Raw genomic sequence first — 26914 nt, forward strand, 5'->3', positions numbered from 1 at the left:
ACAATGACGTGCTGCCCTAAATAAGTAATTATCAGACAAAGTTTACAGAAATACGTCTTCGAGACATGGGTCTCTAATGTTAAGTCTGTCCCTATTATATAATAAAAATTACAAACACCTTAAGTCTGATAACAATGGCCCATTGTGTAAGCCCAAACCAAAAGGGGATAGTCCTTGAGCTTCTGTATGAGTTAATGTTTAGCGCTATATTTTCATTTCAACAAGGCAACAACAAAATTGTACAAACTAAAATCTGATTATGCATTTTTATGCAAATCAAACTGTGACATGTTCTTTTCCACTGAATCAACCCCAAGTTTATTAGACACAAGTTGCAGAATTCAATAATGAAAATGTCCAATGTTTTTGCAGCACTAAAGCCACTAGTATCACACAGCTAATGGGCAATAGAACGGATGTCAAATGAATTATGATTCTCTCTCGATAAAAACCAATTGACACTTTGGTCACAGACTCGACAATTCTATTGATTTCAATTTCCTTCTCCCTTTCATCAAGTAAAAAACTTACTTTTGTTTCTCGTTTTCCTTGTTATTAATCAGAACGATAAGAAAGAATGCACCCCAATGAAAAACAAAACAGAACGCGAAGCTGAAAGATGCAAACTGCGGGAGAAAGAAGTACACATTGCAGGGATGGAAATCAAAGCATAAGGCACTTTTTGGAGAATAATATGCATTGAAAGGGAGAGAAATATGCAATTAGAGGGAGAGAAATATGCAGTTAGAGGGAGAAAAACACACAACGAAAGGGAGTCCTATTATGTTTTACAATCCTTGTTTCACTGGGATCCCTTCAATCTTTCAGAAGTTATTACAGCGATAAAAACACTAGCTCGACTTCTATAATTTTCAAAATACAGAGCAATCTGACCACGAAGCTGTCTTTCCTGGGAAGAACCAGTACTGGCCTCTTAGTTAGGTGGGAGACACTAAAGAGCACTCAGAAATTTCCAGTGCCTGGACCAGGATTCGAACCCCGAACCTTTGGACTGATAGTAAAGCATGTTACCACTAGACCACCTTAGTGACCCATGTCATGTGCTCAACTGATGCTAGTTTTACGAAAATGAAGCTGTTTAACATACAAGTGAAAATAAATTTGAATTATTTGATTGTTCACTTCCAAATATGACCTTGACCTCGGATGTGCACTCTGCATGTTATCTTGTCGATGCAAGTATTTTTCAATTAAGAAGATAAGCGGAAATGACGGATGAATGGACTGACCATCCGCCATGCCTAACTCCAATATAGGCTCCAGATTAACATAACAGAATTAACACAAACATTGGTTTGAGCAGAAATAACATTACAACTGATCGAACAAAATTATAACTAGAATGTGTCTGTAGGACACAGGATGTGCCCCCAACTGGTACATTTGTCACAAATAAGGAGCAATAATTCAAATGTTTGCAGTCTTAATGGGGTATAGCCTCAACAAACATTTTATGCAAAGGATTCTCTATTCTAGGCCCTATACTTTATGAGCTATGAGCATCACAAACAAAAAATTCACTATTTTGGCTATTTCAAGGGCTGTAACTCTGTAATAAGAGCTAAAATTCTCAAGAAGAATGCCAAGTGTGCATAGTGACATCACTATAAAGACTCCAGCAAGGTTTCCTGAATTTACATCTAATATATAATTTTTTGAGCTAGGCACATAATTAGATGAAAAAGTGCATTTCTTTACTATTTCAGGGGCCATAACTTTAAAAAAAGGGGGTGGAGCCAGCCAAAAAATTAGAAGTGTGCAAGTTTATATCATGATAAAGACTTATGCAAGTTTTCAACCATTTATATTAAATACTTTTTGAGCTAGGTGCGTCACAAGGTGAAAATGTACATTTTTGACTATTTCAGGGGCCATAACTCTAGAAATAGGGGGCGGACCCAAATGAAAAATAGGAGGTACGCAAGTTCATCTCATTATTAAGACTCATGCAAGGTTTCATGAATCTATATCAAATACTTTTTGAGCTAGACATGTCACAAGGTAAAAACGTGCATTTTTGACTATATCAAGGGCCATAACTCTGAAAATAGGGGGCGGAGCCAAATGAAAAATAGAAGGTGCACAAGTTTATATCATGATTAAGACTCATGCAAGGTTTCATGAATCTGTATCAAATACTTTTTGAGCTAGGCATGTCACAAGGTGAAAATGTACATTTTTGACTATTTCAGGGGCCGTAACTCTGAAAATAGGGGGCGGAGCCAGATGAAAAATAGAAGGTGCGCAAGTTTATATCATGATTAAGACTCATGCAAGGTTTCATGAATCTATATCAAATACTTTTTGAGCTAGGCATGTCACAAGGTGAAAATGTACATTTTTGACTATTTCAGGGGCCGTAACTCTGAAAATAGGGGACGGAGCCAGACGAAAAATAGGAGGTGCGCAAGATCATATCATGATAAAGACTCATGCAAGGTTTCATCAATTTATATCAAACACTTTTCGAGCTAGGTGCGTCACGAACTTCGGATGGACGGATGCACAGACAAGACCAAATCTATATGCCCCCACCACTCATGGGGGTGGGCACAATAAACACACACTGGTTTGAACAGAATTATTGTAAACTCTGGCTTGAACAAGAGTAACAAACACTAGAGTGAACAGAATTACTGATAACTTAAAGAAATGATTCAATAGTGAAAACTAGCATCAAGTGAATTAATCTTTCCCGAATATTTTGCTAATGCTGACTTATGGCAAAAATTTGAGCTTTTCATCTAAGCTGTATTTTTCTATTCATAACTAAACAAATTTTCACCATTTTGGTTAAATGTGTTAGGTTTAATAATCATAATTGTAAAGTCCTTTTCAAGTAAACCTTTCACAAAGAAATCTGGTATGGTAATTACATGAAGTCATGCATCTACAAATAGATCTTGTAAAATTGTGTTATTATTCAGCAATTATTCTAATTTGTAATTTGCCCAATACCGTTAGGGTTTAATCATGTTCGTACCATACATGTGACTAATCTATTTCACCTAGATTTCGTTCTCTATTATAATCTACCACACTTAAAACATCTGGAGTCATTAGTTACATTGCCAGTTTTGTAAATTTCACAAATGAAAAACTGTGACGTGAAGATTTAACACAAAGATATCAGAATACGTTTTTAGCATGCTAGAAGCTTGAAAATACCAACTGGAAAAAAAAACATTAACATCCCTTAAGAATCTTTTTAGCTTTGCTATATAAACACAGTATCTGTTTAACCCCAAATTGTCCTCCCACATAATAATAAATTCAGAATAAAAACAAAATAAGGATATTGTTAGGCAATAAAATTTAGTGTCTAACACAGTATATAAATGCTATCAACTGGAGGACTACACTGGGAACCTATGCAACCGCACTATATGAAACCTACCGTAGATACCCATGTATAATGCTCACCTGTGTATAATGCGCACCCCCGATCTTAGTCCAAAATCCTGGGAAAAAAAAACAAAAAAAACATTTTTGGTCAATTTTGAGGTGGATGGAAAACGAAAGTAGAGTTTACATCGACACCGGTAATAAATTTTATCTCCGCGGCGGAGAGCAGCATCGGTCTCACGGTACTATCGATTTTTGTTTTCTCGAAAAATAAAACCAGTAAATTATTGTTATATTTGTTGTTTTACCTTTTTTAATTCACTATTTTGAATAAATAAATAGCAGCTGATTCAATATTTCGGAATGTTATCTTTCAAAATGACATGAGCTTCTCAATTCAAACTGATAACAAAAGGTGTGATAGTCTTTTTGTCATGATCATAAAGCCAGTAATTACCAGCAAGTAACGTGTCACCTTTTGTCAATTATGTTGTTCACAGTTTGATCTCGGTTAAAGATAATTCTCGATCTTTAATTAGTATCATAATTTTTGTGATTTATAAACATTTCTTTCGTCAAAATACTTTTAAATTTATATGAAATTAATTTTGTTTGAAAGAAAAATAAACAATTCGATCTTTACGAAACGTAACGGCAATCTTAGATTTTAGCGGAGACAGTAAGCGCGGGGAGTAGTTTCCCTTTACCAAAATGGCGAACATCGGTAACAAACTTGTTTTGAAGTTGGAAAATTGTCTATACCTGTGTATTATGTGCACCCACGATTCGGGGGTGGTCCCAGGGGTCAAGAACTGCGCATTATACATGGGTTTCTACGGTATTTAAATATTGCCAATATATATCATAATGTAATGCTTATTGTAACACTGCACGGAACCCATTCAAAACTTGCCAATTTCTATATGTAATATCTTCAAGAATACAAGTATACCCATACGTATCAATCCCTCTTATAATGTACCATAGCCCTGTCATTTCAATTCCTTTTGCTCCATTCATTACTGCTAAAAGGAACAAGTGAAGCGTATTAGCTGACACAAGATGCCATTTTGAATTGTCCTCAATTCTGCATTCAGAGTACTCGACTTCCCATGCCCTATCTCTATATATGACTAATCACCTTTTTATTGCCCGACAATACACATATAAAGTTATAAATAACTAATTATCATATAACATGTATGTGGATTGATTACACTGCATCATACAAGCAATATGTAGTACAAGGGAGACAACTCTTACAGATCTTTGATCAAACACACTGATAAGAAAAACTTCAGAACTTGCGGGCAACTAGACTGGAATCAGCCACGTAACTTCTATCAAACAGCTCCCTCAGAGAAGGTCATTCTTGATACACAGATGAATGTATCATCATCAAAATGTCTAAAAATAGCCTTCTTTTTTGAACTCAAAAGTTCAAGTCCAGTCAATCAACTTCAACATTTTATGACTCACATGTTATATTTCCTGTACAATTTCTGATAAAACATTTGACCAATTTCCTTATGAACTTTTAAAAGTCATCAAAATATCGCTAGATGTCATATAATCAAAATATACAATTACACTTGTGCAGGGAAAGCTTAAAGGTCCATTACCAAGGGAAAGTGAGTTGGCAGTTTTTTTCATAGCCAGTGCATAGACTTCTGCAAGACACTAAATAATGAAGATTGGCAGGTCAAAATTTGCAGAAGGTCTTTGGAACTCAAAGAAATGTATGTGTATTATGTTGAAATTTCAATGAATCGACAGAATGACCCCCCAGGTCTTTTTAACTTTCTTCATACTTCATAGAAAAATAATTGTACATATACTGCGATTTATTTCGAATTTCTACATACCAACTTTCATTTTCCAATAAAATGAAATAGTTTCTGTGCTTTTTAAAAGAAATTAAAATGTTCACTTTCCTTAGTATTGGACCTTTAAAAACAACAACATGTCTTTGAGGAAAATATAGTTGTGAATTTAATTTTTTTTTCAAAGCAGACTGACAACAGTTTAGTTACTATCAATATAAACCAAGATTTCCCTCTAATGTGCAGTCTGTTATATTTTTTATCATAATAAACAGCTCATGGACTAAACCAAAACTTATAAAATGAGATAGCCGAGAAATGAAATGATTTTTTTTTTTGGAATTGTATTGCTTTTTTTTAGAGCATCCTCACAGTTTATAGGCAATATCGAAGTGATAAATTTCACTAATCAATATACGGTAGTTTATACAATCCCTAGCTGTTTGATATCAATCAATCTTTCCAATATAGCCAACATCAAATGAAACAATAAGGATAAACAATCTTACTTTATTACTATAATAAAACAGATATTGTTTTCTGATCTAAATGATACCCTGGAATCACTCAAAAAATGGAAGTCTCTGTCTCCAGTTTCATTTGTTGGATTGCTAATAAACTGCAGGTGTCTCAGACTCGGCTCTCGTGATCTCAGCATTAAATGAATTGTTACAGATTTAGCAATGTCTATATTGTTTATATAGATCTGTAGAACAATGGTGTCATTTACCTGCACTTGATTCACTCTGGTAAATGAGCCACGAGAAAACCAACATAGTGTGTTTGCACCAGCATGCATCCAGACCAGACTGCACAGATGATCCAAGCTGTTCGCTTTCAAATTTATTGCAATTAGAGATACTGTTAGCGAACAGCATGGATCCTGGTCACAAATGCACTATGTTGGTTTTATCATGGTGCGGCTCAATTATTTTATTATTATTCATCTGGTAGGAGCACTTCAGTGGTTGCTGGGCATTTAGTTTTTTCTATATTGTGCTGCAATTGTGAAAATTAATGGGCGGTTGTTTTACTCTGCATTTGCATTTACAATATTTTTACAATCTACACTCAATACTAAATTAATCTATGCCATATGCTACTTCATCTACTGTAAAATAATTATCAGCCTATTCAGACCATTGACATCTTTTCCCATAATATTCTCACTTCAAAGTCAAAACCAGGCTGGATGGCAACACTTTTTGCTGTTTTTCTGGAAAATGGTTTGGACATAACTGGACACAAATCTCACACAAGTGACAATTTTCATAGTTCAAATTTGTTCTACCACATTTCAGTACATGTCTTTTTTTTTTCAAGTAAATCACTGAAACTTCATTGGAATGAATGTTCCCTTGTTGGTAACAAAGATGTTGAAAAGAAAAGACCAGTCACGTCAAAAACAATTTGAGCTGCGCCATGAGAAAACCAACATAGTGCATTTGCGACAAGCATGGTATCAGACCAGCCTGCGCATTTGCGCAGTCTGGTCAGGATCCATGCTGTTCGCTAACAGTTTCTCTAGGCTTTGAAAGTGAACAGTATGGATCCTGACCAGACTGCGCAAATGTGCAGGTCGGTCTAGATCCATGCTGGTCACAAATGCACTATGTTGGTTTTCTCATGGTGCGGCTCATTTACTCAAGGTTCCCCAAGTCATCAACCAGTTTGAACACCAGCCTAAGAGTGCCTCTTCGCAACTGGTCAATTTCCAGACTGTACCCAGGAGTGACCAATAAGGTACCAGAAGTTTGAATCTTGGAACCTTAAGGTCCTTTACATTGCTTTTATACTGCTATAAAGCTGGGTTTTATTGCTGTTTGTTTGAAAATACACAGCAGGAACAGATTATTGCATGCTACAAGACCATTATTAGAACTTTTAATGAAAATATTGATCACTACCATATCAATCTTTAATATCATACGCTTTTAAATTGTCACACACAACAGCTGCTTGTATATATTACTATTAATGAAATAGAAATTTGTGTAAATTCCAAGTATTATTTGCATATTGTTATTGTTGTATTTACAGAACAGCTATACAATAAAACTGAGTAATAATTCTAATGGCCTTTAGAAAGTGTACTTTAACAAGGCAAAAACTTCATATTACCTAAAAAAAAAAATCATGATGCATAAGGTTGAAACAACACCAGAGGACAACTGTCTCTTAATATAACCAATGGTGACAGAAATACAACAAATGTATTTGTTTGTTAGGCACATGTCCCCCATGATAGCCTGTTGGGTATGTAATTTTTTTTTGTCAGTTTTTGGAGAAAGGTGGCAGGGCCCATTATTGTTGGAAAATTCCATCATACTGACTAAAACGGTGAAAACTGTATCACAATAAAAACAGTATTTTTATCACTTACTCTTGAAAAGAAAATGACATAAAAGTACATAGTTTTGTGTTTTATATGGCTTGGGTTACATAATTATGTAGATCTACTAACAGAGTTCTGCCGAGGATTTCAGCAAGATGGGCCCATGGCCCATCTACCTTGAAAACATGGGGCCGTTCTGGAACTTTTTGGGCCATTCAAAAAGAATCAAATTTTACATTTAAAAAACTTAACCTTTGTTATAAAAAACTTTACCTTTCTTATGCTTTAAAAAGTATAAAGTTTTTTAAATGTAAAGTTATACACAAAGTACATGTCATTAATTCTCTTTTCCTTATAACTTAACCATGTATGCTCAACCAATAAGTTCTTCTGAAAGCTCTTGTTTGCCAGACGTTTTATTCTTACTTTTTTGCTTTACGCAAATTACTTGACTGGGTGGGGGTCGGATCAATCTGTGATTCTGAGGTTGTTGTTCAATGTTCAGCGATATCTATAGTTAAATCGTCGCTTTTGTTCAATGTATCATTTTTATTTGTATCTTTCCCCAGTGTAACTAAAGTCTAGTTCATTTTCCTAGGGGCAGGAGGACTGAAAAATTTGTGCATAATCGCTTTTCCTTTGGGTGCGGTCGCCATTTTGATACAATCATGGTGCAATTATCACGACACATTATATTTTCAATCTGTCGCAGTGATCTCCCCTGGAGGTATGTCTATCTACTGTGCAAGACTGGCAAACTAGCGATCATTATCGGGTTTGAGTTTCAGATTTTCTGGCGCGCCAAAGGCCCACCAACGCAAAATTTGGTGCGCCATTCATATTTTTTCGCGCCAATGGCGCAAAAACGCAGCCTCAGCAGAACTCTGTACTAAGAATTTTGTTTTGAATATGCTGGGATTTTTTTGGTCATAAATGGTTGAAAAAAGATTACTTTTCAAGAGGGGAATGGGAGTAAATTTCGAGCCCAATTAAAAGACTGATTGTTAACTTGGCTTTTGACCAAACAAACACAACAAAAAGCAGGTCAGACTGGAAACATTTTTCAATCTCATTATCACCATTACATACTGACCAGAAAAAATTTACTGGTCATCCTCTAACCACAGATGTTTGAATTTGGCTTCTTCCCCTGAAAGATTGGAAGTTAGTTTTATTCCAGGTCCATCTGACTTTGACCTAGTAACTTAAAAAATAGGGATCATCTACTGACCACAGGCAATCATCCGCTGAAGCCTATATCGACTTTTAAATGTATTCCTAAGTAACTGATTGGAAATTGTGTAATTTCGGTCTAAAAGACACTGTGACATTAACCTTTGACCCAATAAATTATAAGAAGTTGACTGTTAACAACAACCTTTAAACTAAAGTTCAGCTTTCTCAAGACATGACTGGAAACCATTTTCACAGCCATAGGCTCAAGCGAACTCTTATTCATCTTCTTCTGACTGACAAGAGCAAAACACTATATCCCCTCTTCTCCAAAGGGGACATAAAAAAAATTACAATAGTGGCTAAAATAAAGATCATGCACTCTTACCTGTACCTTTAGCTTGTCACAAGTTACCTCCCTTCTGCTGTACTTGATATGGAGCTGAAATCTGGGGTTTTCACCATCATCAAGTCACACTGCTGTAAATACTTACCTTTACACTCAGTAATTAAAACTTTGATTTAAAGAAATTGGAAATTATATATATATGATTGGCAGAAACCTCAAAAGTCATATCCTTTTATAACATAGACTTTTAATGTCAGTTTTATGGCAGGAAAGGTTAAGAACTGTAACAGTATGTCCATTTTTCGAAATGGATGGATACATTTCTGAAATCACAAAGACTAAAATAAAAACATTTACATGTATATATAACAGGTATCATGAGGCTTGCAAAATATACATCAAAATCATATAAATTATAGCACATAACTATTTTGTAGTAAAGACAGATAAATATTCAAAGCACAAAAAAATATCATTTCTAGAAAAGGACACCACAGAGGCTAAAGAGAAAGTACACGAATGTTCGCCCAGGTTTTTTTGTGTCAACTTACCCTGCCTAAACACATTCTTTTATTCATTGCTGCTAAGGCTGCCGCTGCAGATTCATGGTCGTAGAATTCAACAAAACAATATGGGTCCTGGTTTGGCTGAAAATACAAACACAATTGTACATTGTCTGGCTACATATATACACACCAGTAACCTCTCAGTCCTGGGTTTCTAACAAACCAGTCAGAGATTTCTCAATTTTTGTATGTTTCTATTATGAATGGATCAGAGTAAATTAATTTTCACTAGTCTCTTTAAAATTATCCAGGAATATGGTATATTAATTTGGCTGAGGAACACATAAACAGTGATAATTTTGCTAGAATGTCTGCAAGATTTAGTTCTAAACAAGAATGAATGACATAATAATAAGAAATATAATACACCGTTTTCTTCTTTTTTCTTCTGTAATTCAGGCTGCTGATCCATCCCCTTAAGCCATCCCATCTGATTACCATGCCCGGCACATTTCATATTGTTATACATAGTAACAAGGTAACTAAGAAAATTAAATAATATTACTTGGAGCAGGGTAGTCGTTGTGGTACCCTGAATGACGGCTTGTCTGCTACATCAGAACTTATCTATACAAAGATCAAAATGAAAAGGTATACCCTGTCAAACCCATGTTACATCTCCCAAAGGGGCAAAAAACAGGAGCACAGCTTAATAGAAAAACTGGAATACTTTCCTGTCCAATGGCTGCAAATGTGAAGGAAGTTGGAGATTCAAAGGTCAAGGTCATTTGCTGTCTATTTAAATGAAAGATGTTAATTTATTCTTTACCTGTTATATAATAAATAACCAACTTACCTTTCAAAAACAACAATTAGAGAACATAAATATTTAAAATCCAGCTTACCATATGAAAGATGACATTTGTGTATACATCAAAGTATACTGCAGAGCAAAGAAGAAAATACACAAATTTCTATAAAAGATTGTGTTGGGCACAAGAAACAAAGACAATGTTCTATGGTGGCACCACAAACCTTATATAAGCCAAGCTGACTTTTGAAGTTTTCCTATTTCTAACACGGAAATTTTAGTACCAATTTTACTTTTAATTTATCAAAAACATTTTGACCAACCATTTGATCTGCAGATCAGAGATTTAAGAAAAATATACAACTCTGTATTGCAGTAGTAAAAGGATAAATCGTATATAGGAATAATGTCTAAAAGACAATCTCTGGCTGATGACTTACGACTGATGGTGCAGTTTCAGGCAATGCTTAGGATGCTGATTTCATACTAACAGATTTAGAACATATCTACAGACAAGAATAGCTTTCTAAATATAACAAGCCAGTCGGAGACCAGCAGATTTTTTTCTAGTAGAAACAGTCCAGGGGCTTAGAACTGTGTTTTTAGTTTTGTTTGTTTTGGGTTTAACGCCATTTTTCAACAGTATTTCAGTCATGTAACGGCGGGCAGTTAACCTAACCAGTGTTCCTGGATTCTGTACCAGTACAAACCTGTTCTCCGCAAGTAACTGCCAACTTCCCCACATGAATTATCAGAGGTGGAGGACGAATGATTTCAGACACAATGTCTTTCATCAAATCGTCACGGAGAAAATACGCCCGGCCCGAGGATCGAACTCGCGACCCTGCGATTCGTAGACCAACGCTCTCCCTACTGAGCTAAGTGGGCTGGTCCCTTTTCAGTTTTGAGTTTAGTGCCATTTTTCAACAGTATTCTAGTTAACTTCACCAGTGTTCCTGGATTCTGTACCAGTACTCACCTGTTCTCATAAGTAACTTTCAACTTCTTCAGATGCATCAGAAACAGAGGATGAAATGAATGTCATTTATCAAATCGTCATGGAAAACATATGCCTCACCCAAGGATCGAACTTATGACTCCATGATCCGCATATATACTGCACTCCTGCTATTGAGCTAAGTGGGTGGGCTTACTCTTGCGTCTTGGGATAGATTTCCCAACATTCCCAACATCCTATTACATGACCATAGTTGGTTTTTAAAAAAGCAATTTCTTTTAAATCTGGACTTAATGAAAAGTTCAAATGTGTTTTTAGAATGCAAACAACATACATTATGTTGTACTGCAATCTAGATCCTTAAGTATAATGAAAATGAACAAGGTAAAAGTAACCTACTTCTGAGTGTTCGCCTCTTAAAGGGGTTGTGCTCTGAAAGAAATGATACAAGCCATCAAACATTTATTACAGTCTCTAGAAACACCAAAAAGTTGTATTCTTACCATTATGTATGTATCGACAAATTTCTTACCGATATTGAAATGTTGTTTAACAACAATACCTTGCTACACACACATTTAAACAATATCAATATAATGTAATTAGACATAAAAAGACTGAAAGAAAATAGGACAGAGAGGATTGCCTTGAGGAAAGCCAGTGTTTGTGGAGATTTTTTTCAATATCCAGAACTTTTTACAGCAAATGGCATGGGGAAATTTGTTCTATGTAACATTTTAAAGTTTCTACAACAGACGAGAGGATGTAAACATAATGACAATAAATGAAGTGTACTGTCACACATCAAGATGAAAATTAGCAAATAATGCAAAATAGATGTACAAGGAAGGTTAAAAAGGCCATTATTAAGTAAGCAATCAGTCAACCAATGATCATGACATTGTACCTGTAAACACATACAACCAACAGCTGGTCTTCCTGAAAGTCTCATAATGAAACCATATCAAGCGAAAAGGTATCTTTTATGAAATCAATGGAAATCTTTACACTTTCATGTTTATATAAATCGTTAATGTGAGCTTCCCATTTTATCATCTTAAGTGAAATAGAAATGACATCAAATAATCTGTATTTAAGTCTACCTTGGAAACCTTTTCACTTTTGTGTACTTTTCCAAATGTATTTATTGCCCTGGTAGTAGCATACTGATTAGCAGAAGATTTCTTTCAATGTTTGTAACAGTGCAACCTCTCTACAGTGAACACCACTGGGAAGACTAAAATGAGTTTGTTGTACAGAGACTGTTACTCTGGAGACCTTCATTTACAAAGAATTCTATTTGATCGGAAGGAAAATATTCGTCTCTTTAGACATGTGTTTGCTCTAAGAGGAGTTGTTAGAGAGGTGTTTGCTCCTTGGAGGCATCATTATAGAAGTGTTTGCTCTTTGGAGGTGTCATTACAGGGAGGCTTTTGCTCCATGGAGATGTCATTACAGGGAGGTGTTTACTCCTTGGAGGCGTCATTTTAGAGGTGTTTGCTCCTTGGCATTGTCATTATATGGAGGTGTTTGCTCCTTGGAGGTGTCATTATAGAGGTGTTTGTTCCTTGGAGGTGTAATTACAGGGAGGTTTTTGCTCCTTGAAGATGTCATTACAGAGAGGTGTTTACTCCTTGGAGGTGTCATTATATGTGTTTGCTCCTTGGAGTGTCATTATAGAGGTATTTGCTCCTTGGAGGTGTCATTACAGGGAGGTTTTTGCTCCGTGGAGATGTCATTACAGGGAGGTGTTTACTCCTTGGAGGCGTCATTATAGGTGTTTGCTCCTTGGAGGTGTCTTATATGGAGGTGTTTGCTCCTTGAAGATGTCATTACAGAGAGGTGTTTACTCCTTGGAGGCGTCATTATAGGTGTTTGCTCCTTGGAGGTGTCATTATATGGAGGTGTTTGCTCCTTGGAGGCATCATTATAGAGGTGTTTGCTCCTTGGAGGTGTCATTATATGTAGGTGTTTGCTCCTTGGAGGTGTCATTATAGAGGTATTTGCTCCTTGGAGGTGTCATTACAGGGAGGTTTTTGCTCCGTGGAGATGTCATTACAGGGAGGTGTTTACTCCTTGGAGGTGTCATTATAGGTGTTTGCTCCTTGGAGGTGTCATTATAGGGAGGTGTTTGCTCCTTGGAGGCGTCATTACAGGGAGGTTTTTGCTCTGTGGAGATGTCATTTCAGGGAGGTGTTTTACTCCTTGGAGGCGTCATTATAGGTGTTTGCTCCTTGGAGGTGTCATTATAGGGAGGTGTTTGCTCCTTGGAGGTGTCATTATAGGGAGAAATGTGCTCCACAGAGGTCATTGTAGAAAGTGATTGGAGGGGTCATTATAGGGAGGTGATTGCTCCTTCGAGGTTCATTATAGGGAGGTAATTGGTCCTTGAAGGAGTCATTGTAGAGAGGTGATTCTCCTTGGAGGTGTTGTTATAGACAGGTTATACCATTTATTTCTGACTTCTGCTGAAAATCTGCTACTACCAAGGCAAATATTTGCAGCATAATTGGGAAACTTTTGTATTCACCTTCTCCTACAATAGTTTCACAATTAACTCTTCAAACTTAACAATGACAATTAATGATATAACAGCAAAACATGTAAGAGCAAAGATTTTTATATAAAAAGAAAACATTCCTCTACAAATATCCTCTGTGACACAATATACCAAATGTTTAATAGCATGGACAAAGATTGTTTTTCATACACTTTTGTAATTTTTGAAATTAATTTCAGCATTTCTGGTTTAAATTAAAATGTCATTATGAAAATGTCTTGTATACATCAATAGTAACTGTGATTGTTTTTGACTAGAATCCCCAATCAATCAGTACAGTCAATTACTGTATCCAACATCATCACAATCAACCCTTCATCAACTCAATGATATCTCTTATAACAAATCCAGAAACAACCGACTGCTTATATACATGCAAGGTTGACTGTGACTGAAACACAGACTGCCCTGTACACCACTGAACTGATAGGTTGTTCTATATATGGAAATATTGAAATGCATCAGAAAAAGATTGAATTGAATACAAACTTGTTTGTTTTGGGTTTAACGCCATTATTCAACAGTATTTCAGTTATGTAATGGCGGGCAGTTAACCAACTATGACGACTCGCTGGTTAGTGACCTGCAGTAGGAAAAGGGCCGTAATAGACATCTACACATTCTAACAATGTATCTGGGTGATTAACCAAGAACAAAACCCAATACTTCACAAGCCAGTAAATAGTATCATTATTTCTGCAAGTGTAATCTTGCCCTTTTGAATACCAGTTCTGACATTTTGTTTTAAGCTTGTGGTCCCTGGGAGTTGGGCTGACATTTTAACATCTATTAATAATACATGTGGTAGACTTATTAATATGAAAAGTAGCAATTTTCTAAACCATAATAATTGCTATTAATATGAAATATTCAGGCATATTACTAACAAATTGGATGTCGACAAGAGAATTAATTTCTGCCATTCTTACTCATTATAAATTCTTAACATGCAGCTATTTATACTGTAAAAATATAAGCTGTATTTTCTAGGCTGTACAATTCCAAACAAAACAACTTTTTAGCCCATGAACAGCAACCAAAGTTGGAAGACTGCCATAGGTCAGTCGATACACTCTCTGATCCAAAGTCAACATATAAATTCAAACTGGACATCAGTGTTAGTTTGTTTCTCAATTTTGCATTTTCGAAAAGGCATTGTTACCTTCGGATTTCATAGGTCAAACCAAACAAGAGATGTCTAAATCTCCTCTAAAATGTAGTAACTTTTTTTGTAGGGTACTAATTTTCATTGATTTTGACGTTAGTTAATCAGTGAAATTAAATCCAAATTTCCATCTCTTTTCATATCAAATCCACTAATTCATTTCACCTAGGAAATAGCCAAAAACCACAAATTTTGATGTGAACATAATTGAATGATTTCTGTATTTTTTACTTTTAACTGCTACTTTTTCATATAATCTAAGCCAGTGTCAAGAAAAGACAGTAAGATAATGAACCTAACTCAAGTTTTTTTGCATATTCTTGTTCTTTAAAAACATTGTAGATGGATGATGTACAGGCAAGTTCCTTTTTCTTTTATTTCAATCCTAACAATAATGCCAAACTTTCACAACATATGCCCGTCACAGAAAATTACTTTGAGAAATTCAACAGCCATAACTAAAGGCACTTGGAGGATCCAGCTCTTTATCAAACTTGGCCAAGATAATATGAGCCGCACCATGAGAAAACCAACATAGTGCATTTGCGGCCAGCATGGATCCAGATCTGGTCAGGATCGATGCAGTTCGATAAACAGTTTCTGTAATTGCAATTATAACTAAAGCTTTGAAAGCGAACAGCATGGATCCTGACCAGACTGTGCAGATGCACAGACTGGTCGGGATCCATGCTGGTCGCAAATGCACTATGTTGATTTTCTCATGGTGCGACTCATATGCACATAAATATAGTGATCAATTTTAGTTAACATTGGATAAGAAGTACCCAAGTCATAGCGGACACTGTCAATATTTTGCAATTTTGAGAAAATTCAAGGGCCCTAACTCCAGACAGACTTGTGGGGATCTAGCTGGTTATCAAACTTGACAGAGATATTATGCCCATAAACATTGTGACCAACTTTGGCAAACACTGGATAAGAACTGCTCAAGTTAGAGTGCGCAATGTCATGAACGTTGCCCCCTTTTACTTACTTATTCAACGAGCATTCTTATATTGGTACAAAAATAATGGGCTTTAAACCAAAGTGTTTACATTCTAGTTTTTAAGTAACATTTTATACACTTATAATTAACTGGTGAAGAATTGGGGATAGTTATTTTCCTCGAGAAGCATTAATATTATATTAATTGGCGGGGATTCATGTATCATAAATGACCATTCAATTTTGTAAAGTAAAAAGTATAAATAATTAAACACATAACAGGCAAACCAACAAATTTATATCAAGGTCACTGAAGAGAAAACAATCATTTATGACAACCATATAGTTTACATTTATACCAAATTCCCATAGCAACACTTTCTGTAATGGTATTTTAAATGCTTTTAACACTTCTAGGTTTATTGTAAAACTGTGAATAGACGCTTGTTTTGGACTGCCTGCAGCCCATTTCCTCAAAGGAGTGGTTGTGAGTTTGGTCCCAATAAAACTTTAAATGCTCATCCCATTATTATTTATGAACAATAAGAACATGTGAGAATTCCCTGCCACTTGCATGGTTCACACAGAACATCTGTGATGACAAATATAACTACCTATCCCAACTTTTCAAGGATCCTTTTTCTCAAGTTAACAACCTAGTCCTAATAATTTTTAATAACTAGAAACTAGTGTTTGACACCTACACTGTCTCATTTAAATTGAAGTATCTGTTTTGGCGGATAAAAGTCACATCCACACACTTTTGGTCATATGGCGACTATTTCTGTTTTTACTGGTGGAGGAAAACCCCAGGTGATCCTCTAGGCATCGTTTCTGGCATGGGCAGGCATGTGGCCGGAACCATCAACCTTCCATAAGTCAGCTGAATGACTTCCTCACATGTAGAGTAACCTACACCACAAATGCGGTTTTGAACCTACATCAGTGAGACGCCAGTGATCTAGCCATAGCACAGACATGGCTGACTTTGAACAGTCATGGCTGAAAGCTGTGTTTTGCACATTGTCTCATATTAAACATTTGTGCCAAGCCATTGGAAACTCATTCACAGAATGAGAAAGATAGAGCAAACAGGAAATACTACCTATTTCACCTCAAATCTCACAACTAGGGTTGGATACCGGTTCCCGGTATCGGTACCGTACCGAATAATCACTTCGTAAAGTACCGGTATATACCGTTTCGTAAAGAACCGGTTCCGATTCCGGTATTTCCATAAAAGTAAATAAACAAAATAACTACCAAATCCGCGGCAAAAGAAAGCAGAAAATAAGCAAATAGTATTTGAAACACAGTTATAACGCGATCGACATTGTTTACTGTGACACCGCTCCGAGTAACATGGAGAGCTGGCCTTGCGAATAATTTCGTATGCTAAATATTATTATAAAAAACTTCTTTTCCCGTCGTTTTAAACTACGTGAATCATACTTAATTGCAAAATATACGACATTTTTTTGCTCTTTGTCATATTCTATCAAAACAAATGAAAAAAAAAATATTTTAATAAAAAGTTACGAAACTAAGCTGTAACCTACGTAAACAAGTTATCGGTTTTCGCGAACTAATAGAAATACGTTATTGCTGGTTGTTTCAAGCGTTTTGAGGGTTATTTTTCAATGAAAATTGTGTTGGAAAAAATGTTGCAATTTAAATACATTACTAGTTAACCTGGTTGAAGATTTATCATGAGTGACAACGAGTCTGACTTGTTAAATGGGTTAATTTGAAAGCTAGTAAGTGTTGAATTTCACAGTTCTCGTCAGTGCAGAGCAAGCATTAACACAGTCAGTGAGTCCTAGATTTAAATTGCACAGTGAGCGACGTATCTACTCTTTTTTTTTTTATTTTGAAAACTCTAGTTTGTAAAATATGTTTATTTTATTTACTCTTTCATAATTTTAGTACAACATCAAATTAACAGACTTAAAATGTTTATATATCAAAGCAAATTTTCCTGTATAACTACTTAAAACGGTGTATTTAATACTAACCAAATCATTGCTTATGTGATGTACTTCAAAGCTTGGTATCGGTATCGGTATCGTTAAAAATACCGTATCGTTTCGTTGGTATCGGTATCGGTATCGGACCGCTTCGTCCTTAACGATATCCAACCCTACTCACAACAACCTTGACCTTGAACCAACATGACGGAAAGTTGCCTTCTATGAACTGTCTTATTAATGCAAACATTTGTGCCAAGTTATTTCAAAATCATGTAAGGAGCTAGAAAGATATAAAGTAGACATGGAAACTTGCCCACCTAACCTTTAGTCTCACCATATGACAATGACCTTTATGAACATGACTGAATGTCACTGGAAGTTGCATTCTGCATATTGTCTCATTATGGCAAACATTTATGTCAAACGGCATGAAAATCCAGGATACAGAGTGGATATCAATATATGACCTTGACCTTAAAACAAAATGGCCAATAGCTGTGTGATGTTTGAAATATCTGAAAATCCTCCATCTATAAAATCGCCTTGCATAGAAATCTATTTAAAGAACTACACAACCACAAAGTATTCCAAACCAGTGGACTAAAACAATGCTTTAATAGTTACTAAGGAACATAGAAGTACAACAGTAAACTTAGTAACCTTGACAGTTGTTTCGTTCGGTTTTGTCAAACTGGTCCAATTTACTATGCGAGGTCATATGGTGGCTTTTCAGCCCAGTTGCCCCTGTAGATATTGTCTTAGGCATTGACAGACCATCAGACCTTTTTAAGAATCGTGGCATTTAACTGTCTGGTTATTTGAACTATACGACCTATACCATTATGTCCATGGAGCAGATTATGCATGCAGGTGGCATTGCCACGACTGTCAATGCTGTAACAACTCTTCCACTAACATTTTAGTGTTATAACAAGGAAATACCACAGGAATAACCAGGATCTGTAATGCAGCCAACTGAAAGGCTAGTCTTAAGAGACAGCAGTGTCATAACCTCTCTATAATGAACTTGTCAATCTTTCAATTTGGACAGTACCATTAACTTCTAGAAGGGTGCTTACCAAAAAGATACTGACTGAATGGCGAACAGTGCAGATCATGATCAGCCTGCACATCCACTGCAGATCATAATCAGACTGCATGGATGTGCAGGCTGATCATGATCTACACTGGTGGCAAAGGCAGAATCAATCGTGTCCAGCATGATAAGGGATAAGATAGCATTGGTTTTTTCTAGTACATTTAGAAATACATGCCACAAGACTGTAGTATAACCAGCAAAGATTTGTGGTAGCGTAGCTAGCTGTAAAACTGGTGCAATTGGCAGCACTTCTGTTACAGTAGAAACTGAGGTTACAGATAAAAACGTTCTCGTCAATATAAATATACATACCACAAGATCACAGGACACCCAGTCAAGATTCTGTGGGTAAGGTAGCCGGCTCTAAGGCTGGTGCAACTGGCGGCACCGGCCTACAGAAGACACTGTTGGTACATTTAAAACTATTGTCAATATAACAAGAGCTGTCCGTAAGACAGCCAAGCTCGACTATTCGAAATATTGTCACAGAAGCAGGAAATTATTACCCAAAATGTTAAATATCAAAAGAGTTTTAAGTTTGAAAGGGGACATAATTTGACCAAAATACATATCAGAGTTATGGGACTTGATGTTATCAACTAGTTTTATAACCCCGAAGAAACATGTTAAGTTTCAATTCAATATCTGCATTAGTTTTGGGGATAGTAACTTGCATGTTAAACTTTAACCACAATTTTCTAAGTCCAAAAGGGGGCATAATTTGCTCAAAATACATGTTAAGAGTTATGGAACTTGACCCAGCGAGGTTGGTTATTGACCTTGAAAAAGAATAAATAAGTTTCAAAGCTATATGCCTTTTGGTAATAGCTGTATGTACTTGCACGCAAAACTTTAACCAGGATTTTCTAAGTCCAAAAGGGGGCATAATTTGGCCAAAATACATGTCAGAGTTATGGGACTTGGTGCTATCAACTGTTTTATAACCCCGAAGACACATGTGAAGTTTCAATTTAATATCTGTAGTAGTTTTGGAGATAGTTACTTGCATGTAAAACTTTAACCAGAATTTTCTAAGTCCAAAAGGGGGTATAATTTGCCCAAAATACGTGTCAGAGTTATGGGACTTGACCCAGTGAGGTAGGTAATTGATCTAGAAAAAGAAAAAATAAGTTTCAAATCTATATGCCTTTTAGTAATAGCTGTATGTACTTGCACGCAAAACTTTAACCAGAATTTTCTAAGTCCAAAAGGGGGCATAATTTGGCCAAAATGAAGGTCAGAGTTATGGGACTTGGTGCTATCAACTAGTTTTATAACCCCGAAGACACATGTGAAGTTTCAATTCAATATCTGCATTAGTTTTGGAGATAGTAACTTGCATGTAAAACTTTAACCAGAATTTTCTAAGTCCAAAAGGGGGCATAATTTGCTCAAAATACATGTCAGAGTTATGAGACTTGACCCAGTGAGGTAGGTAGTTGATCTAGAAAAAGAAAAAATAAGTTTCAAATCTATATGCCTTTTAGTAATAGCTGTATGTACTTGCACGCAAAACTTTAACCAGAATTTTCTAAGTCCAAAAGGGGGCATAATTTGGCCAAAATGAAGGTCAGAGTTATGGGACTTGGTGCTATCAACTAGTTTTATAACCCCGAAGACACATGTGAAGTTTCAATTCAATATCTGCATTAGTTTTGGAGATAGTAACTTGCATGTAAAACTTTAACCAAAATTTTCTAAGTCCAAAAGGGGGCATAATTTGCTCAAAATACATGTCAGAGTTATGGGACTTGACCCAGAGAGGTTGGTAATTGACCTAGAAAAAGAATAAATAAGTTTCAAAGCTATATGCCTTTAAATGATAGCTGTATGTACTTGCATGCAAAAACTTAACCAAGGTGTGACGCCGACGCCGACGCCAGGGTGAGTAGAATAGCTAGACTATTCTTCGAATAGTCGAGCTAAAAATACATACCACAAGACCACAGGACACCCAGTCAAGATTCTGTGGGTAACATAGCCGGCTCTAAGACTGGTGTAACTGGTGGCACTGCCATTACAAAAGACCCTGTTGGTACATTTAAAACTTTCTTGTTAATTTAGAAATACATACCACAAGATCACAGTACACCCAGCCAAGATTTGCGGGTAAAGTAGCTTGCTGTAAGGCTGGTACAACTGGCGGCATAGCTGTTACAGTAGGCACAGTTGGTACAGTTAAAATCTCTTTTTGGAGAGCTGGCACAGTTAAAATTCCTTCCATTATCAATTTATTGTAACAAGCCTTATCACAATCTCCAAATCTTTCCCACTATTATCCAAGCTGTCCAACAAAATCCAATATCAAAAAAATTTCAACACAGGGCATCCAGTATTAGTTAAAACTTTTTAGAACTTTATTCCATACTTTGTCACAAATGATATTTGCTAATTTCCGCAATAGCTGGAGAGATAATTATAAATCAATCCCAATGAAATATGAATTCACAAAATGAGTATCAGCAATTTGTTCAAACAAAGAATTTAGGCACCTAATTATTTTCTGGTGTCTATATAAGGCAGTAAAAACAGAACCAAATTCCGGTCGGACTGTTATTTCCAATACTGCGATGATGTGTTTTCGCAAGTGCTATCCCAACGTTCTTTTTTTTAAGCCTTCCAGTAAAATAATCACTGGAACTCCCTAAATCAGTAACAATCAATTTTCAATTCCCTGATGAGATTTCAAATATCTGTACCGTTAAGATTGAATAAAATCTCCAAATTCGCTCTCACCGAAACTGCGCTAAATTATTTAAACTTAAACAGTTATTTCTCCCTCTACTCTCCCATTTTTGTCATGTAAATCTGATTTAATCCAATTTCAACATTTTCTATCCTTTGATAAAGTATTTTAAGAAATATTCCATGTATTAAAATTTTAACCTTAGGAGATGTACAGAATATTAATTTTATAATTTATTTACACCTGAATTCCCGTTAAAATCATTTCATACGGTGTTATTATGTAGAAAACAAAAAATCTAATATATTCTCTTCAAAATGCATGACAATGTCACATTTATACATTTATAGAATGGCAGTATCTGTCAACACGGTGTGAAAATATTTTGAATGCCAAAAGTATCAAACAATTGCATGTCCTCTTTTCACTTTTTCATGTACACATGATAAACTGCATATACTATACATCTCAGCAAACAGCTCGAGTCTAATTTGGTAATATAATTAATCTTTGAGAAGATTTTTTCCAAAATTCACCCAAAGAAAACTTTCTCAAGTAATACATTCTTTAATACTGTAATAACTTAACATAAGAAAAATGTAAACAATTTAAACAACAATTATCCTTGAGATTTACTAGGAGACCTTCAGTCTCTACGACATTTGCTTACGGTTTTTGTAATTTATTACGCACAGAATGACAACCCATTGTCCGACTGTAAACGTACAAAGGGACGTTCTTTGAGTGGTCTCCACTCCAGTACAGCAACGTAAGCTGAAAACCTTTAAATTAATGATTATATAGAAGTACCCTAAATCAATGTTTCTTAGTATTGACCTAAACAGTTTTATTTGAAAATTTATCTGTAGTGCTCATCAAACAAAAGAATTAATTAAATACAGAAATAATACTGCTCTTCTGTAAACATTAGCAATGATTTCAACGTAATGCAGAATTTTACTACGTTACTGAATAGGAAAAAAACAGCTAAAACTTGCGGGAGATAATCCTGTTATGCAGTAATAAAGTCGATTTTTTTCATATAGAAATTAAGGTACATAAATGTAAATTACAGCAGATACATCCAGTTTAATGTACCACTTAAAAGACACAGATCTGGGTATGAAAATTAAAATCAGCAAATTAGTCCAAGAGAAATGACTTCCACGATTACTGATAAGCTATTAGTCATTTTTAATGATCATGCTTAACGAACGAGCATAAATAAATGAAACATGAACGTAATTAGTCCACATCACACGTTTATCACCTGTATCAAACAAATTTAATTCCCTGTTTCTGAATATCTCCACGATAAAAAATATAATTTTTCTCTTTTACGATGTTCGAAAAACACATGATGAAATTCTCATGGTCAGGTAGCCTAAACAATCCACTTTTGGATGATAATTCCTCAAGTCAAGTACCTGGCCATTAAATAATTACATAAACAAATAACTACTCAATAAAAAAGGAAAAAAGACTTTCTCCGTTAGATTACAAAAAAATACCATTAAGTTATAGTTCAATTCAAATGTACGGACGACTGATAATTTTAGCATAACAAAAAGCAAACTGAACAGTGAAAATCCCTTAAATATCCAATTATAACACTTCAAAATCGGCAAACGAATTGGTAAAAGTCTGACCAAATGAAAGTTTGAAGATTGAATTCCAATTAGATCAAAAACTAAATTTTATTTAACCACCCTATGGATCAAACGTTTTTCAGCCATAAAGACAAATTATTTCCAAACAAGAAAATCAATAGGAAAAAACATTTAAATTTGCCCACACTGATGATAACTTTGAACTTTTATTGATGCATATATTTCAAAGAGTGAAATTTGAAGACAGACTAGGTACAACAAAGTTGTTTTGTTTTGTTTTGAAAACTTATTTTGATTGTGCTACAAGTTCTACAGTTTTTATTCATCTCTCTCCACACATTCCTGTCTGTACGTTAGTGGAGCGCAAAGCAAGGGCCCTACTGGAACCATTTTTCACTTCTTTGATATCTCACACCAGGCAGCGAACTAAAGACTGCCCTAACTTAAAGTGGGCTGGCTACTAATAAGGTTATGAGGCATACCAAAAAACACCTCAAAAACATGCAATATTTGTAAAATTTAAAGCAACAGTTACTGTGCTGTCAATGTCATTCAACCATAATACTAAGAAATGCACTTTTTTTTTATTTTGAGAATACTACTTTTTCACCCAAAAAAAGGTTGAAAAAAGTCACAAGTTTTAACCAAATGTTCACCAGTTCAATTTTGTCTTATTTAAACAAACAAAAGAATGTAAATGAGCCGCGCCATGAGAAAACCAACATAGTTCGTTTGTGACCAGCATGGATCCTGACGGTTTCTCTAATTACAATAGGCAGGGACTTTTTTCCTTCTTTATAAAGTACCCCTAAAAGGACCTTTTCCCAATTGAAAAAGGCAATCTTTTTTCCCAATTATCATCCAAAAATTCCCCAAATGACCAAATTAAGTTTGCATTTTGATGATTGCAGAAGGAAACCTTGGTTACATTGACATTCACCATGATTTAACCATTCAAACAGTTTGTTTGATATTTACATGGAATTAAAGGAAGAAGCATTCTAAATGATGTTATTAATTAACTATAAAAATTCCCAATCTGAGTAAAAAACCCGCTATTTTCCCCAATTTATCCGGTACTGGAACTTTTCCTAAAAGGGCAATAAAAAATCACTTGAAAGCGCAGGCTGGTCTGGATCCGAGCTGGTCGCAAATGCACTATGTTGGTTTTCTCATGGTGCTGGTCGCAAATGCACTATGTTGGTTTTCTCATGGTGTGGCTCAAATAATAAAATGAAGAACAAAACTGCAAAATGTAGTGAACTCCATGGCCATATGCTAACTAAATATCTTAGTCATTATTTAAAGCGGACAATAAATTAAACTTTTAGGATATTACCATATTTCAAGTGTGCGTATAATGCACATGTGTTTTGCATTCAAATTTCAACTAATTTTTTTTTTTGTGAGAAACACCCACACACCCCATACTCTAATTCATAATGCACCATACACAGAACATTTTGGGACACAAAATTGATCTATTTTACCAAATAATGCACACCTTGCCATACCCATCTCTTTTATATTTATTTAGACCATTAAAATTTGTCTCAAAAGTATTTTTCAACTGATAAAGGAAGATTCATTTTCTGTTTTGTAGGGTTCAGAGTTTTACAAACACAATTCAGGTCATTGGTGACTTTCCAGCTCTTCAAGATGGAGGAACAAAAGATTCATATCAAATGAGATACAGTCTAACCTGTACTAACGGTCACCTCCGTTTAGCGGTCATTTTATGACGCCCCCGACGGATTTTCCACTATTTTATCACTTTATTCAGCGGCCACCTCCCGTCCGCGGCCAGCAGCCACCAAAATTGCCTCCTGACCACCGTATTTGACCCCTTTCAGCGGCCATGTTTCTTCCAAAACAAATTATTTTTAGGCAATGATCGCCAACTATACCCGATTTTTGAGAAACACGTGATTGCTAAGTCTCGCGTGACTTCACCACACGGACGCCAAAATGACATGAGCTTATCAATTAAAACTGATAACCAAAGGTGTGATCCCCTTTTTGTTCCGATCAAATGGCCAGAAATTATCAGCAATTAGCGTGTCACCTCGTGCCAATTTTGTTATTCACAGTTTGATCTCGGTTAAAGATGATACTCGATATCTAATTAGAAGCATTATATTTGTGATTCTTTATATTTCTTTCATCAAAAGACGACTATTAAATTTATACGAAAATTATTGTGTTTGAAAGAAATATAAACCACTCGATCTTTTACGGAACATAACGGCGATATCAGATTTTAGCGTAGACAGTAAGCGCAGAGAATAGCTTCCCTTACCAAAATGACGAAAATTGATTGTTAACGAACTTGTTTTGAAGTTGGAAAATTGTAACAATTTTTGTTGTTAAAAATCACACTGGATTTTTAGATTGCTTAGAAGACAATACATATTACGAAGGCTAATGCACGTCAAGGTATCTTGGTAAAATAATAATAGAAAATGAAAAAGAAATTGGCCTAAAGGCTAAACTAGTCGAAGTCTGAAAAATACATATGCTGGCAGCACCTCCGATCTGCGGTCACCTGGCTTCAGCGGCCAAATTGTTTGCTTCCCCTGACTGGCTGCTTAAGACAGGTTAGACTGTACTGTAAAATTATTAAAATTCATGGTGGACTTATTTTCATGGATTTCTTTGTTGTATAGATTCATGAAGACCACAGAATATTCAGAAGTTGGAACCCCTCCAATTTATAGCCCAAAGAGATCCCCATTCTCGCCAAAAACCCTATATTATTAACCCTTATCATGCTGAACACAACTGATTCTGCCTTATCAACCAGTGTAGATCATGATTGATCAGACGTTGCACATCCATGCAGTCTGATCACGATCTGCCCTGTTCGCTATTCAGCCACTGTCTTTTTGGTAAGCACCCCTTTTAACAGTTAATGGAAAATGGACAAGTTCATTTTAGAAATTTAGCAGGGTAAGGGTTAAATGATTTCATGCAAAACCTTATACAAGTCCTAGTCCAAAGAAGCAATCTTGGTTTACATTAACCAAGTAAATAATTTCATTTATAGTGTTGTTAGTATTGACCAACTGGATTCTCCAACATGCACTGGTACAACGTATGCCATTTTTAAAGCAATTCGCCCAGTTAGATTCAAATCCATGACAAGATGTATGAACTGTATGTTGATTATCTGAACACAATAATTATTTTGTCTCTATTATTTTGACAATTTTTGCACTGATCGAGAGATTGACTTCTGTTGATGGCAAGAATAGCGGTCCCATGCACAGAACGGGCCACAACCCCCCTGCGAAATGTAATGCATGAAGTCATGAATTTTTCATACTTTCAAAAATTGTTCATGAAACTATTCTTGATAAATTCTTAGAGCTAACTTCAAGTAGTTTTTATTCATAGAGTGAGGTCTGTCCCACTTCATAAAGATATGAAGAATTATTAAAGGATTCATAAAATTCTTGAAATATTCATGAAATACATTGTGAATACTTTTATGAATTTAACATTCTTAAAATACTCAAGAACTATTCATGAAGAAAGTGAAGTGTGTAATTTTCACAA

The 26914-nt window shown here is 35.5% G+C and overlaps 1 protein-coding gene across 1 annotated transcript in view; it reads right to left on the reverse strand.

Annotated features, from left to right (window-relative positions):
• Window positions 1–26914, reverse strand: part of LOC123547404 (nucleolysin TIAR-like) — a 164406-nt gene that overhangs the window by 117397 nt on the left and 20095 nt on the right. The window contains exons 4-5 of the mRNA XM_053550641.1: window positions 21135–21332; window positions 9598–9693 (exon numbers count right to left, since the gene is read on the reverse strand). Of these exons, the coding sequence (XP_053406616.1) occupies window positions 9598–9693; window positions 21135–21332 (294 nt within the window). The remainder of the gene's footprint in view (window positions 1–9597; window positions 9694–21134; window positions 21333–26914) is intronic.

Source organism: Mercenaria mercenaria, chromosome 9, assembly GCF_021730395.1.
Source record: "Mercenaria mercenaria strain notata chromosome 9, MADL_Memer_1, whole genome shotgun sequence".
In the NCBI taxonomy this organism is placed as follows: domain Eukaryota; kingdom Metazoa; phylum Mollusca; class Bivalvia; order Venerida; family Veneridae; genus Mercenaria; species Mercenaria mercenaria.